The sequence below is a fragment of the Polypterus senegalus genome, chromosome 16, assembly GCF_016835505.1.
Source record: "Polypterus senegalus isolate Bchr_013 chromosome 16, ASM1683550v1, whole genome shotgun sequence".
Classification (NCBI taxonomy): domain Eukaryota; kingdom Metazoa; phylum Chordata; class Cladistia; order Polypteriformes; family Polypteridae; genus Polypterus; species Polypterus senegalus.
In genome coordinates, this window is record NC_053169.1 from 84,108,277 (window position 1) to 84,124,181 (window position 15,905).

A 15,905-nucleotide genomic window follows, 5' to 3' on the forward strand; every position below is an offset into this window, starting at 1 on the left:
GATGGCCAGGGTGGACAGAAAAAACAAAAAAAAAAAACTCCAAAGGCTGGAGAAAAAAATAAATAAAATATGTAAATATTGTACATAGTGGTGGTGGAAATAAAAGTGTGCTGGGTGAACAAACGATGTCCATGTAACATACACTATATATTATATAAACTGCTCAAAAAAATTAAAGGAACACTTCGAAAACACATCAGATCTCAATGGGAAAAAGAAATCCTTCTGGATATCGATACTGATATAGACTGGGTAATGTGTTAGGAACGAAAGGATGCCACATCGTTTGATGGAAATGAAAATGATCAACCTACAGAGCCCTGAATTCAAAGACGCCCCAAAAATCAGAGTGAAAAATTTATGTGGCAGGCTAGTCCATTTTGCCAAAATTTAATTGCAGCAACTCAAAATTGTACGCAGCACTTTGTATGGCCCCTGTGTTCTTGTATACATGCCTGACAACATCGGTGCATGCTTCTAATGAGATGACAGATGGTGTTGTGGGGGATCTCCTCCCAGATCTGGACCAGGGCATCACTTAGCTCCTGGACAGTCTGAGGTGCAACCTGGTGGCATTGGATGGACCAAAACATAATGTCCCAGAGGTGTTCTATTGGATTTAGGTCAGGAAAGTGTGGTGGCCAGTCAATGGTATCAATTCCTTCATCCTCCAGGAACTGCCTGCATACTCTCACCACATGAGGCCAGGAATTGTCGTGCACCAGGAGCCACTGTACCAGCATAGGGTCTGACAATGGGTCCAAGGATTTCATCCTGATACCTAATGGCAGCCAAGGTGCCTTTGTCATGCCTGTAGCGGTCTGTGTGACCCTCCATGGATATGCCTCCCCAGACAATCATTAACCCACCACCAAACTGCTCATGCTGAATGATGTTACAGGCAGCATAATGTTCTCCATGGCTTCTCCAGACCCTTTCACTTCTGTCACGTGCTCAGGGTGAACCTGCTCTCATCTGTAAAAGCACAGGGCACCAGTGGTGCATCTGCCAATTCTGGTATTCTATGGCGAATGCCAATCGAGCTGCATGCTGCTGGGCAGTGAGCTCAGGGCCCATTAGAGGACATGGGGCCCTTGGGTCACCCTCATGAAGTCTTTCTGGTTGTTTGGTCAGAGACATTCACACCAGTGGCCTGCTGGAGGTCATTTTGTAGGGCTCTGAGAGTGCTCATCCTGTTCCTCCTTGCCCAAAGGAGCAGATACTGGTCCTGCTGATGGGTTATGGACCTTCTATGGCCCTCTCCAGCTCTCCTATAGTAACTGCTTGTCTCCTAGAATCTCCTCCATGCCCTTGAGACTGTGCAGGGAGACACAGCAAACCTTCTGGCAATGACACGTATTGATGTGCCATCCTGGAGAAGTTGGACTACCTGTGCAACCTCTGTAGGGTCCAGGTATCGCCTCGTGCTACCAGTAGTGACACTGACTGTAGCCAAATGCAAAACTAGTGAAGAAACAGTCAGAAAAGATGAGGAGGGAAAAATGTCAGTGGCCTCCACCTGTTAAACCATTCCTGTTTTGGGGTCATCTCATTGTTGCCCCTCTAGTGCATCTGTTGTTAATTTCATTAACACCACAGCAGCTGAAACTGATTAACAACCCCCTCTGCTACTTAACTGACCAGATTAATATCCCATAAGTTTCACTGACTTTATGCTATACTCTGATTAACAAGTGTTTCTTTAATTCTTTTGAGCAGTATATATACTGTATATATATTATCTATACTAATAAAAGGCAAAGCCCTCACTGACTCACTCACTGACTGACTCACTCATCACTAATTCTCCAACTTCCCGTGTAGGTAGAAGGCTGACATTTGGCAGGCTTATTCCTTACAGCTTACTTACAAACGTTAAGCAGATTTTTCGAAATTCTACATGTAACGGTCATAACGGTCGACAATGTCCGCCATGTTGAACTTTCTTATTTATGGCCCCATCTTCACGAAATTTGGTAGGCGGCTTCCCTGCGCTAACCAAAACCGATGTACATACTAATTTCGATGGTATGACGCCACTGTCAGCCGCCATATTGAACTTTCCAACGTCACTAATTTTTCAACTTCCTGTGTAGGTAGAAGGCTGACCCCATCTTCACGAAATTTGGTAGGTGACTTCCCTGTGCTAACCAAAATCGATGTACGTACTTATTTCGGTGGTGTGACGCCACTGTCGGCCGCCATATTGAACTTTCCAACATCACTAATTCTCCAACTTCCCGTGTAGGTAGAAGGCTGAAATTTGGCAGGCTCATTCCTTACAGCTTACTTACAAAAGTTAAGCAGGTTTAATTTCAAAATTCTACGCGTAACGGTCATAACGGTCAACAACGTCTGCCATGTTGAACTTTCTTATTCATGGCCCCATCTTCACGAAATTTTGTAGGCGGCTTTCCTGCGCTAACCGAAACCGATGTACGTACTTATTTCGATGGTATGACGCCATTGTCGGCCGCCATATTGAACTATTATTTTGTATTTTGCTAGTATATATATATATATATATATATATATATATATATATATATATATATATATACACAAACCGGATTCCAAAAAAGTTGGGACACTAAACAAATTGTGAATAAAAACTGAATGCAATGATGTGGAGATGGCAAATGTCAATATTTTATTTGTAATAGAACGTAGATGACAGATCAAACATTTAATCCGAGTAAATGTATCATTTTAAAGGAAAAATATGTTGATTCAAAATTTCACGGTGTCAACAAATCCCAAAAAGTTGGGACAAGTAGCAATAAGAGGCTGGAAAAGTAAATTTGAGCATAACGAAGAGCTGGAAGACCAATAAACACTAATTAGGTCAATTGGCAACATGATTGGGTATAAAAGAGCTTCTCAGAGTGGCAGTGTCTCTCAGAAGCCAAGATGGGTAGAGGATCACCAATTCCCACAATGTTGCAGAAAGATAGTGGAGCAATATCAGAAAGGTGTTACCCAGCGAAAAATTGCAAAGACTTTGCATCTATCATCATCAACTGTGCATAACATCATCCGAAGATTCAGAGAATCTGGAACAATCTCTGTGCGTAAGGGTCAAGGCCGTAAAACCATACTGGATGCCCGTGATCTCCGGCCCTTAAACGACACTGCACCACAAACAGGAATGCTACTGTAAAGGAAATCACAGAATGGGCTCAGGAATACTTCCAGAAACCATTGTCAGTGAACACAATCCACCGTGCCATCCGCCGTTGCCAGCTGAAACTCTACAGTGCAAAGAAGAAGCCATTTCTAAGCAAGATCCACAAGCTCAGGCGCTTGTCACTGGGCCAGGGATCATTTAAAATGGAGTGTGGCAAAATGGAAGACTGTTCTGTGGTCAGACGAGTCACGATTCAAGTTCTTTTGGAAATCTGGGACGCCATGTCATCCGGACCAAAGAGGACAAGGACAACCCAAGTTGTTATCAACGCTCAGTTCAGAAGCCTGCATCTCTGATGGTATGGGGTTGCATGAGTGCGTGTGGCATGGGCAGCTTGCATGTCTGGAAAGGCACCATCAATGCAGAAAAATATATTCAGGTTCTAGAACAACATATGCTCCCATCCAGACGTCATCTCTTTCAGGGAAGACCCTGCATTTTCAACAAGATAATGCTAGACCACATTCTGCATCAATCACAACATCATGGCTGCGTAGGAGAAGGATCCGGTACTGAAATGGCCAGTCTGCAGTCCAGATCTTTCACCTATAGAGAACATTTGGCATCATAAAGAGGAAGGTGCGACAAAGAAGGCCCAAGACGATTGAACAGTTAGAGGCCTGTATTAGACAAGAATGGGAGAGCATTCCTATTTCTAAACTTGAGAAACTGGTCTCCTCGGTCCCCAGACGCCTGTTGAGTGTTGTAAGAAGAAGGGGAGATGCCACACAGTGGTGAAAATGGCCTTGTCCCAACTTTTTGGGATTTGTTGACACCATGAAATTCTGAATCAACATATTTTTCCCTTAAAATGATACATTTTCTCAGTTTAAACTTTTGTTCCGTGATTTATGTTCTATTCTGAATAAAATATTAGAAGTTGGCACCTCCACATCATTGCATTCAGTTTTTATTCACGATTTGTATAGTGTCCCAACTTTTTGGAATCCGGTTTGTTTATATATGTATGTATATATATATGTATGTATATGTATATATATGTTTATATGTATATGTGTATATATATATATATATATATATATATATATATATATATATATATATATATATATATATATATATGTATATGTATGTGTATGTATGTGTAGTAAATTGGATTAAAAATAAACAGCTCCTTTATGTATAGGTTTCTGTTACTGGATTACATGTAACACACTCTTTCCTCCCTGAGTGTGCCCTGCAAAAGACTGGTGTACCATGCTACATGCTTGCTTCTTGCCTTATACCTATTGCTGCTGGGATAATCACTGGCTCTCTGAAAAAGTAAACTTGGTGTATTACGTTTACTCCTCAGCACATGGAGGAATAAACATATATGCCTATACACTTGTGCCAAATCTCTCTCTCTCACTTACTAACTTTCACTAGACGAATGAAGCACATGCATGCACAATAATGCTGGAAGCAAATAACACAACATTTTAGGGAAATAATTTAATACTTTGGTGATATAATGCAACTTTTTTGGCACAAATATACTTTCATAAAGATCTTTGCATTTCCTTATATAAAAGGGCAAATAAAAAAAAATGAGAGAGCAAATAATGAGATGATATTGACTGGCGTACAGTTTGCGGCATGGCAGGCACGGCATTGAACACAAGACATATGAAGAAAATTAAACTAGTAGAGGAAATATAAAACAAAAATTGTAAAAACATTTTGATAGAAGCACAGTTATTCTTGAAATTGTTAAGAATGTAAAATAAACCTGTTCTTTTTCTAACATTTCATAACATTATTGTGAAAAAGCTCCCTGGCTTTGAAATTTGTATGGAAAGTGTTTTGACATGTCTATATTTGTGCTGATCCTTCTATCTTTAAAGTGTTGTGAAAACATTATAAGATATACTGAATACCGCATTTCATGCCAAGACTATTGCAATATAAATTTAAGCAAATACATTGCCCAGTTATATTCTTGTACAGTAAAGCAGGTAGGCGACTCTTAATTTGGTAAAAGCATCAACACAACACAGGTTAGGTCAGGTTGAGGAGTATGCATTGGTACAGCGCGTTGCCGTACCCACCACACAACGAAACGGTCAGGATCCTGGTTGGCAACTCCCCAGGCAGACAAGCAGTCCAGTTCCCACCCTTTGAAAATGACCATCTGCTGCAGCCAGGTGTTACGTGGGCATCTCCTTGGCCTGGTCTGGCTGCTTGGTTCCTCAACAATGAGGATCCTGCAAGCTGGATCACCATCAGGGAATTGCGGCACATGGCCATAGTGCCGTAACTGACATTCCCTCACAATGTAAGTAATGTGACTCACTCGGGACTCCGTGAGCAGCTGCTCATTCAACACAAAGTCAAACCATCTGTACCCAAAGATTCTCTGAAGAGACACGGTACCAAAGAAGTCCAGTCTTCATCTCAGATCACTGGATAGCATCCATATCTTGTAATCATATAGCAAGACAGGAAGCACTAGGGCTCTAAAGACTTGAACCTTCATCCTAGATATCCACAGATATTGGGCCCGCCTCACACCCCTTTCCAGTGACCTCATGATCCACCCCCCCACCCAATCAAGCTCTCCCAAATCATCTACTGACTTCACAGGAAGAGACACCAGAGAGATGAATGTCGCTGCCAAGGGAAGTTAACCTCTCAACAAGGTCACCACTCTCTCCCCAGACAAACACAATGCTGTGCCCAAGAGGTCATTAAAGGCCTGAATCTTGATTTTTCTCCAGGACACTCAGACTCCTTACTCATTCTCTCGAGAACCCAGATCAGAGCCTCCATTGACTCTGTGGTAATCACAGCATCATCAGCAAAATCAAGACCAGTGAATCTTTCTTCAACAGATACCTCACAGTAGCTGGACCCCATGACCTTGCCCAACACCCAGTCCATGCAAGTGCTGAAAAGAGTAGGAGCAAAGAACATACTCCTGAAGAACCCCAGAATCAACTGGGAACAACACTGAGGTTCTCCTCCACTCTGCACAACACTCACAGTACGAGTGCAAAATTCTCTTGACCTCCTTTCACTTCAGTAAACTAAGCTAATATAAAGAAAATGTGTATATTATTACTGATTACCAAAAACACCATATAGACATAAGTTACTTTCATGTGCTTTAGTTAGTTGGCAATTACTGAATACTTCTCTTTTTATTCTCAAAAATTTTAAACTGTTATGTCTGCTGCTGCTCATAAAAATATATAAGAGACTTACCCTACTTAGCTCCAACCAAGGACTAAGGAATCATGAAAATGTACAACCAGTGCAGGAAGTAGTGAATCACCTGGGGATGTAAAACATGTAGCTATACTTTGTACTCTAGGAAAACAGAGTAAGAAAGTGAAACTCTCTGAAAGTAAGCTATAGTGATTATCTCAGGACACTAGAGGTAAGGGGTCTCAACAGAAGCCTGGAATGTCCAACTCTCTGCTCACACAAAAAGGCAATGAAGAGCTGGAAAGAAGCTAGAATGGGGTCATGTTGTCCTTTATCTTTGTTCTTTTGAAAACTGACAAAAGTTTTGTCATTAAAAAGACATGCAAAAGGAGAGCTGCCTTGCACTTAAAAGCTACTGATTGCTCAGGAGTTTGGAGAAGCCAGAAACCATTAATGGGGGATTTACACTGTTGTAAGTTGTAACTAAGTTACATTGTGTGCTTGGACAGTAGTGGAGTGGGTTTCGTCTTTTAATTTGAGTACAAATTCAAGTACATTCAAGTAAAATAGCCTCCAAATTAGCACTCAAGTTTATTTGGTCAATTAATGATGTCAAATATGAATAAAAGAAAAGGAAAACTGTTATTGCAAACAGATTTCAGAAAGCTTGACTAAAAGGAATCAATTTAACAGCAAAAGGAAGGATTACAAAGAGAAGCTGCTACAAAGCATTCAAGGAGGAAAAAACAGAACCATTTAAGAACTGTACAGTAAATAAAGTGAAGCATAATTATAATGCGCCAAAGAATCTGAGGAAATGAATATTCCTAAACATAATTACAAGATTCTAGTTATCATCAACTGCGAAAAAAATGGGGATCATGAAAAAATGTAAGAGAATTTACATTAGCAAATGAAATGATTTCAGAGCAATACTGTGGTGCCAAGGATATATGTCCTGAAAACTGCATACATTCTGCAGATGACACGTCCACTGATGCTTCTGCACTTAAGACTTAAACATGACTGGGCCATCTAGGTTTAAATGTTTTGCAAGTTGTATGGAGCCAATTTCTATATTGTGCTTGGTGGTTTCTAAGATATGCTTTGGCCGTTGTTATCCTCAAATGGATAGTGCAGGTTCGAATGATCCAAATCTATCTAGTTGCTTCACAGGATTTTTTTTAAATAAACTAGCAAAAAGAGAAATGTTGTATTTACATTAGAAAGAATTAGATATTCATAGAGCACCAACATGCCCATCGCAAAGGATGGACGGTTTGAATATTAATGCTAATGTATCTTCAACTATAAACTGCTTTTTCTACAGACACAAAAAAAAAATGAGAAAAGTGTTTTTTTTTTTTTCTTTTTTTCCTAAAATATATTATTAAAAACATATATGCCATAGTATTAATTTCCAAAACAAATACTGCTGATAATAATAACAATACATATATTAATTTATATTTTATTTTAGGGTAAATTAAATGTCTTTCAAGGGTTGATTTAAAGGTTTTAAATAATAAGGAAAACATTTTGGAGAATTTACTGGAATTGAAAGGTCAATGATAGCAATCCATCCAATGTTTCCCATGACCTATTAGAAAGCTTAACGGCAGTATGGAGCTTGGTATTGATTCAAACACAAAAAATGTTGACAAAAGAAAAAATACTCATATCACATTAAAGAACATACACTTCCAACAGACTGAAACCCAATATTATCTGTCAATGCAAAATTTGATCTCAGTGGATCAACAGTATTACAAAAAAGCTTCTGTAGAATCATCTCTTTAATATTTTGGGAACGTCACAGCAAATTCATAGCTTCAAAATTCCTTGGTTTAGTTAATACAGAATGAATAAAATGCAATTTCACTTGTTTAGGTTATGGAAATGAGCTGTTACAGATGAATAAGTAAGCCACGTCTGCAACCTCTAAACATTTGTTTGATGGTTCTGATGGCAATTCAAGATAATTTTGAGTAAGCTTTTAATAATCTGTATGGATCCTAACACCATTACCTTAGCTTTATGGCAGACATAAGACAGTAATCCATGAAGAATTTTTTAAGAAGTCTAGCTTTTATTAAACACTAGCAAACTTCGCAGCGGAGAAGTAGTGTGTTAAAGAAGTTATGAAAAAGAAAAGGAAAGATTTTAAAAATAACATAACCTGATTGTCAATGCAATTGTTTTGTGATTGTTATGAGTGTTGCTGTCATCAAGGATTTGATTATCATTATTTCTTTCAATCAGGTTCGTATTTGGAGGACATGTTGTGTTCAAGTTACATTCCATGTTTATTAACCGTTGTAAAGATAACAGGTTTCATTCATCAAAGTGTTCACTACCCAAATCACTAAAGGCAAGGAAGCGCGTATTTCGAACGAAAAGGGAGAAGACAGTGAAGGAGCAGAAAAGTGAGAATAAAAACTGTGTAAATAAAGAGCTGGGAAGGTGAATTTGCTTGGGTGCACGTAGAAGGAGTAACAATAGGACTGTTAAGCCTTATGATAATGTTCCTGCAAGGAGTAACGCGCGTCTCTCTAAACCCTCCGTGCGGGAACATTATCATAAGGCTTAACAACCCTATTGGTACAGAAGGGGTGCCTGCTAATCTAAAAGGGATATTCGGACCTCGCAGATAGATAACTCCTGTAGCCGCAGTAAATGCCTTTATTGAATAGACAAACCAGGGGTGAACAAATTCCTTTCTACTGCAGCCACAGCCGCGACACACATAAAAAAATCAATAACAACTCAAAAACTTGCAATATTATTTAGAAAAATCGCAACATTTTACTCACCAAAAATTCTGATTATTTGTAAACAAAATCCATCCTACTCTCTTTCTTCAAAAACAGTTCAATTACTCTGTCGTACGGATTACCCGTGCGCTTCAGTGTAATCAAAAAGTCCATTTCTATCGCCATCGAAGCTAATGCTGAAAGTCGAACCTGCCCTGTTATATTTCTGGCATAAGTTTTAATTCACTTTAGGGCTGAAAATGTCCGCTCGACAGAACCAGTGTACACGGGAATAGTCACCGCCAAATATACCAATGTGAATAGCTGCCACATGCTCTCATTCAGATTTTTCTGATGAAGGAAGTCAAGGAGATCAGTGGGAGGTTTTCCTGCAAAATCATCCATGGCATACATTACAGTCAGTTCTGTTTTTAGCTGAGACAGATCAAAATCTGCTCCGTGGCTCTTGTGTTAAACTGGAGAAGGCTGCATGCGGGAAATTTTTCTTGTATTCCCGAAACTTCTGGGGCTCGAGGAGCGTGACAAACAACAGGTTTTCGTGGTCTTGAAATGTGGTCTGTGTCTGGCAAATAATATTGTCCAGAATCCAGGCATGGAGTTGGCCGTATTGCGCGCGAGGATCTTGCACTCGGAGAGCTTGCGGTGCGTTCAGTGGCCTCATAGAGTTCCTCATATCAGCTTCTATCCAATCAATGGGTCTGAATACAGTAACGTTGCCGTACGCCTGATAGAGGGCCACCAACTCAAAATCTGATTGGTTGAAGCAACAGGTTAATCGAGATTTATTCTGTGTTAGAGTGCCTGTACAACGGATCGTGAAGGCCTCTCTGCCTGGCAACAAACGATGACTGAAATGTGATTGGTTAAATGCTTTAATACGAAAATACATGGCTGGAAGCAGCACAACCCTCGGAAAAGCTATGAAAGGAAACGGACAGACTATTTGGAATTATTTAATAAGTATGCATGGACAAAATATAATTAACATCAGTTTGTGATTCAGATATTTTTACTTATGAATATGCTAAGCACAGTCCCACGTATATTTACCTTATATGGGCAGGCACTCAATTATGTTGCAGGGGTGATGATGCAAGACGCAACTTCGCCTCCCAGGGCCATCAAGCTGCAGTCTATTACAATATATGGACGAAAATAGGTTCCAGTTATGACCATTACACGTAGAATTTCTAAATGAAACCTGCCCAATATTTGTAAGTAAGCTGTAAGGAATGAGCCTGCCAAATTTCAGCCTTCTACCTACACGGGAAGTTGGAGAATTAGTGATGAGTGAGTGAGTGAGTGAGTGTGAGTCAGTCAGTCAGTCAGTGAGGGCTTTGCCTTTTATTAGTATAGATTGAGGTTTTCACATTATATATTAAAATCACATAATGGCTAGTGCCTTACATATTAACAAAGAATAATGTGGAATGACCCTAACCCAGCCACAGGGGATGCACACAGCAGTGTGTTTCTTCATGCCGGTCCCAAGCCCGGATAAATGGGGAGGGTTATGTCAGGAAGGGCATCCGGTGTAAAATTTTGCCAAATGAATATGTGGACAAGATGATCCGCTGTGGGGACCCCTAACGGGAGCAGCCAGAAGAAGAAGAAGAATGTGGAATGACCCTGAACTTTCAGAATAAAATATGAATGAAAATAAATTTTAAAAAAAAATTAAAAATATAAAAGAGAGCAGGTTCTTCAAGACATCACATTAACAATCACAGTCATATAAAAACATTAACTCTAAGAAATCAAACATCTGAACTGCAAACACTATACAGAGAATACGTAAAGGCCCTTAAAATGACGATGTCACATAAACCAAAGAACAAAAAGGCTAAAGTGTAATTAGAGCAAACAGAAGAAGATACACCATTACCACAAATAAGTATTTGGATTTGACCAAGCTCCATAAGTACTTTTTTATTTAATCACCGTCAACATAAAACACACCTCCAACTATCCGCTTTCAGCAAAATTTAGTTTATCAGTCACCAGAACTATAGCCAGTTTTAAAGGAAGTCAAAATTTATTTTATAAAAACTAAGGATCCTCTAATTGATTAGCAGCTGACCTAAATTGTCAAATTTTAATGCCAAATTAATTGATCGGTAAACTGGCCAATCTCAAAAAAGAGGTATATTTTTTTAATAAGGTTTACAATAATTTATCCATAGCACTCCTTTGTGTGCATCAGTTGAGGAAATGTAGGTATACTTTTATTGCCAGAATCTCCTGTAAACAGAGGACAACCAGCCAGAGAGAAGAAGAGAGAGAAGACTGGAATATTGGCTTTTATAGTTTATTACATGGAGTAACAAACTGACGAAAAAAAAAAGAATCTATGGAGTTTTCCTGTGCATGGACAGGAATGTCATATGTATTTGTTGTTCAACTGAACTTGGAGCAGAGGAAGAAGTTGCCCCCACAACAAAGACATGCCTTGGCCAAAATTAAAAGCGAAGCAGCTTGAATAAGTTTAGACCTTTTTATTTACAGAAACATTTTATTGATCGACTATTTCAAGGCATTTGTTCACAGAATTAAGTTAACTAACTGACAGTGCATACTAATTAATAGGAGGATTTGATACCAATGGATAGACAATATTAAATCAGAGTGAGGAACTCAAATAACAAAAAATAACAAAAATAGAAAATAACCTTTTAACATATATTTAACAAATAGGCATCAACTGTTGCAGTAACAGGAAAATACCCTTTCCTAGGAATAATTTCTTCAGCTGCCTGTGTGTGTATTTGCTTGTGCACAATGTATAATTGGTGTGGTGTTCAACATTATTTTTATTTTTTTTAATATGTTATTTCTGTATCATTTATACCTTATTTATAATGGTATATATAGTAGCTCACCAAACTTATAAAAGAAAGTGTTTCCAAAGAATAATATTAAAGTGGAAAATGTATTTGGCTAATGTAAAAATGAAACTCTTTTAAATTCTCATAATAAAACTTTTTATTAAGTAAACTTGATAACACAAGAAATATTGCTTTCCCTCAATATGTGTGTATGAGTGAAATCGTATCTAGAAGTTTTTACATCTGTTTCCAGACTCATTTAGCCCAGTTTAAAGACACAGAGGGATGAGACTTGTCCTAGGAGTGCCAGCTGAACAGAAAGATTGAACCCTAGATGAACCCATTAACACACACAAATTTACTGGAATGATTTTAAATTAGCAATAAATTTAAACTAAATATTCTAGGATTTGAAGATAAACTGTTATAACCAATTTCCTGCAGATGCAAAACAGGTAAAAAGCAACCTCTGATAGCCCATCTCCTAGTTTATGGCTTGTTTCACAGTTCTTTAATTTCAAATTACAAAATGGAATTGTGAATTAGGCAAAAGAAGAAAGATGTTAGAAACAAGTGATTAATTTGTGAGGTATGTATTCTGAAAACTGTCAATCAGATTATTGCATAGAATTATAATGTAATTCAAGGTACAGTTTATGGAAAGTAAAAGAATAAAACTGGAATAAAATAAGAACACAGGCGGTTTAGTATGTAGAATATACCTACCAACACCCTAAAAGCTCACAATACGATTTCAAACTTGTGCGCGGACAAACACACTGTCCTCTTTTGCTTTTCAGTAACTGTTGCTTAAAAACACTTGTATCACATCTTTATGAGCATTTTTTAAAATGGTAATAGGTAATTACTGCAAGATATACTTGTACAAACAGGACTGTGCAGACATACCTTTAAATACAGAGAAAAAAAAAACACTTCACTTACCCATGCTGTTAGTTGAGCTACACCACATTAACAAGAAGCTTGTGCAAATTAAGTTGAAGAAACCAAAGAGTAAAATTTTCCAGGACTAGGAAAAAAAAGAAAAAAGAAAAGAAAAAAAAAAGTGAGAGACACATAAAATTATTCAATAGCACAAACAACTACAGGTAAAATTCCATTACAACGAATATCTTTACAACAAAATTTTCATTACAACAAAGTATTTTTATGGTCCTCACAGTTTCCCCATATGACACGAGTCTATAGAAATCTCGTTATTACGAAGTACATTCAGCAGATACTTTCATTACAGCAAAGTGCACAAAAGACCTTGAAATGCCTGAATGAATCATCCACAGAGCAGTTAGTTCTGTGGCCGCAGCTCAGTTGTGCACAACGATCCCCAAACACAAACACTGTAATTTTTTTTCTTTCTTAGAACTTTCCTCCTACTGTTTTTTTTTTTTGCCTTTTTTGTTTCCTGTGGTTTTCAGTGATACCTTTTGCTTATTACTTGTCAACATTTGAAAAACATCCATTGGAATTTAACTTATTATCACCCTCCTATAGAAACGGCAGACACGAAAAAACGATAACAGTTCATACTAGCAAAAAGAAAAAAAGACATCAGTGAATTCGGAATTTCGCCATCAACACGGTCAACTTTCTTGAAAGACAGAGAAAAAAAAAGAAGAAAAATCTCGGGTTGCAAACGTATGTAAACTGCTGCATTTGAAGATGTCGAAAAAGTAGTTTTTATGTGGTTCAGAGATGCTTGTTCAAGAAACATTCCTATTAATGTGGCACTCATTCAAGAAAATGTGAGGTTTGTAAACTCTCTTGGGACCTCCCCGAACTAAACAGCACACCGAAGAGCGTCCCAAAGTGTGATCTCCGCATTTGTACGGGGTTAACAGTTGGCTCACAGCTATGTTGCGTCTCTCCGCCAAAGTAAACAGAAAAGATTTTGATGGGTGATGCAAGGTTAGGAGCACGTACATTGTAAATGCAGATAACAGGATTACTTGGTCACTGACCTGGCCACAACCCTGCCTGACTGCCGTGTCTGTGTATAGCAGAGTGGCAGATCACCCTACAATAAATGTGTGCCGTTCCTGTTTCAAGCTGAATAAACTAGTTTTGCTAAAGTACTGAGGCTCAGCTTCGTGTTTTGGGGTGCAAGACAGGGACTTATAGCGCAACTCCAATCTTTTATGATTTGTGTCTGTGGCACTTCACTGCACCACTGTGAGCCTGCTATTGCCCTGCCCCAGCAACAGACAAACAATCTTCCACAGACGCTGCAATCATGCTTTGGGACGCACTTCAGCATGTCATTCCCGTTGGGTGGGGGTGGGGTCTCAAAAGAGTTCAGAAACTTCACAATATGAAGAAGGAAAGGATGATTCGGCTTCTGATTGAGAACTATGCTGCCTATAACATACTTCCACATTTAGATAATGTTTGCATTGAATTCCTCCCACCCAATTGCACAGCAGTGCTTCAGCCATTGGATTTGGGCATCATTAAGCACCTGAAAGTGTATTATCGCAAGGAAATGCTGAGAAAAATCCTCGTCAGCATAACTTGTAGGCAGGAGGAGATTAAAATTAACGTGAAAGAAGCTATTGAAATGATTGCAAACTCCTGGACACAAGTTAAAGAAAGCATTATAGTAACAAATACAGAATCTCATTACAACAACATTTTCGTTACAACAAAATATTTGTAGGTCCCTGAGAGTTCGTTGTAACGGAATTTTACCTGTATAAAAAACACATTTGATTTATTTTTAAACATGTATGACCATGTACTAAATAATGAAAAGAAGGTGACAAGTAAAAATGAAAGATGATTTATTTATTATAATCAAGTAGTAGTGATAACTATGTGAATGGGTTATATATATATATATAGATATACACATATACACATATATATATATACATATATATACACATATATATACATACATATATATACACATATATATACATACATATATATACACATATATATACACATATACATATATATATATATATATATATATATATATATATATATATATATATATATATATATATATATACATATATACATATATATACATACATATATATACATACATATATATACACATATATATACACATATATATACATATATATATATACATATATATATATACATACATATATATACATATATATATATATATATATATATATATATACACATACATATATATATATATTAGATGTTGACATGGACAGAGAAATTGATACCTGTTCTGTAGATTTCAACCACAGTGGTATTCATTTTTGACGTTTTTGACATAATAAGACTGCGGACAATACTGAACCTCCTCTTTACCCATTTACGGACTAAAGGTCTGTTGATCATGATTATCTGGACTATTTACAATTTGTCGATGAGTCTAGTAGAAAAAAGTTGTTGAAGTGAACTGCTATGCTTAGCACTGTTAGAAAAATCATAGTAAACAATCTATTTGTTGCTGTCACTTGCAGCATGTAAAGGCAGATGACATGTGGGTGATACTGCAGGGAATAGTGGGTAAACCAGTCCAGAGATGGTACTGGTCCACAAACGGATTACTGTAGATACCCATTTTTAGGCAAATTTATGAGTGACTGTCCCTTTTCCCTCATTACAAAATATCTGCATTTTAATAAAAACGATGGCTATAATGAAGTCAAACACCTAGCACCAAAACTGTAAAAACTGCGAAATGTGTATTAGTCGATCATAAAAAATATGCAGAAAGTATATGTTACTGATCATAACAGAAGTACTAATAAAAGTCCAAACAGACACGATTCGGTACTAAGTTCTACATGTGTCAACCAAGCTCTACGTAAATCTAGAACTCGATACCTTACACCAGTAAAGGGATCAAGTGGGGTGGCAAGTACAGTCAATATAGCATCGCTACATCATCTGTGCTGTTACTGGTATACCCTTTGCTTGACCAAAGTTATGTATAATGATGGACAGTTTCTCTAC

The 15,905-nt window shown here is 37.8% G+C and overlaps 1 protein-coding gene across 1 annotated transcript in view; it reads right to left on the bottom strand.

Moving 5' to 3' along the window:
• The window catches only part of slc30a6 (solute carrier family 30 member 6), a 144,353-nt gene that overhangs the window by 90,807 nt on the left and 37,641 nt on the right, over positions 1–15,905 (bottom strand). Inside the window, exon 4 of the mRNA XM_039738151.1 lies at positions 12,882–12,966. Within this exon, the coding sequence (XP_039594085.1) occupies positions 12,882–12,966 (85 nt within the window). The remainder of the gene's footprint in view (positions 1–12,881; positions 12,967–15,905) is intronic.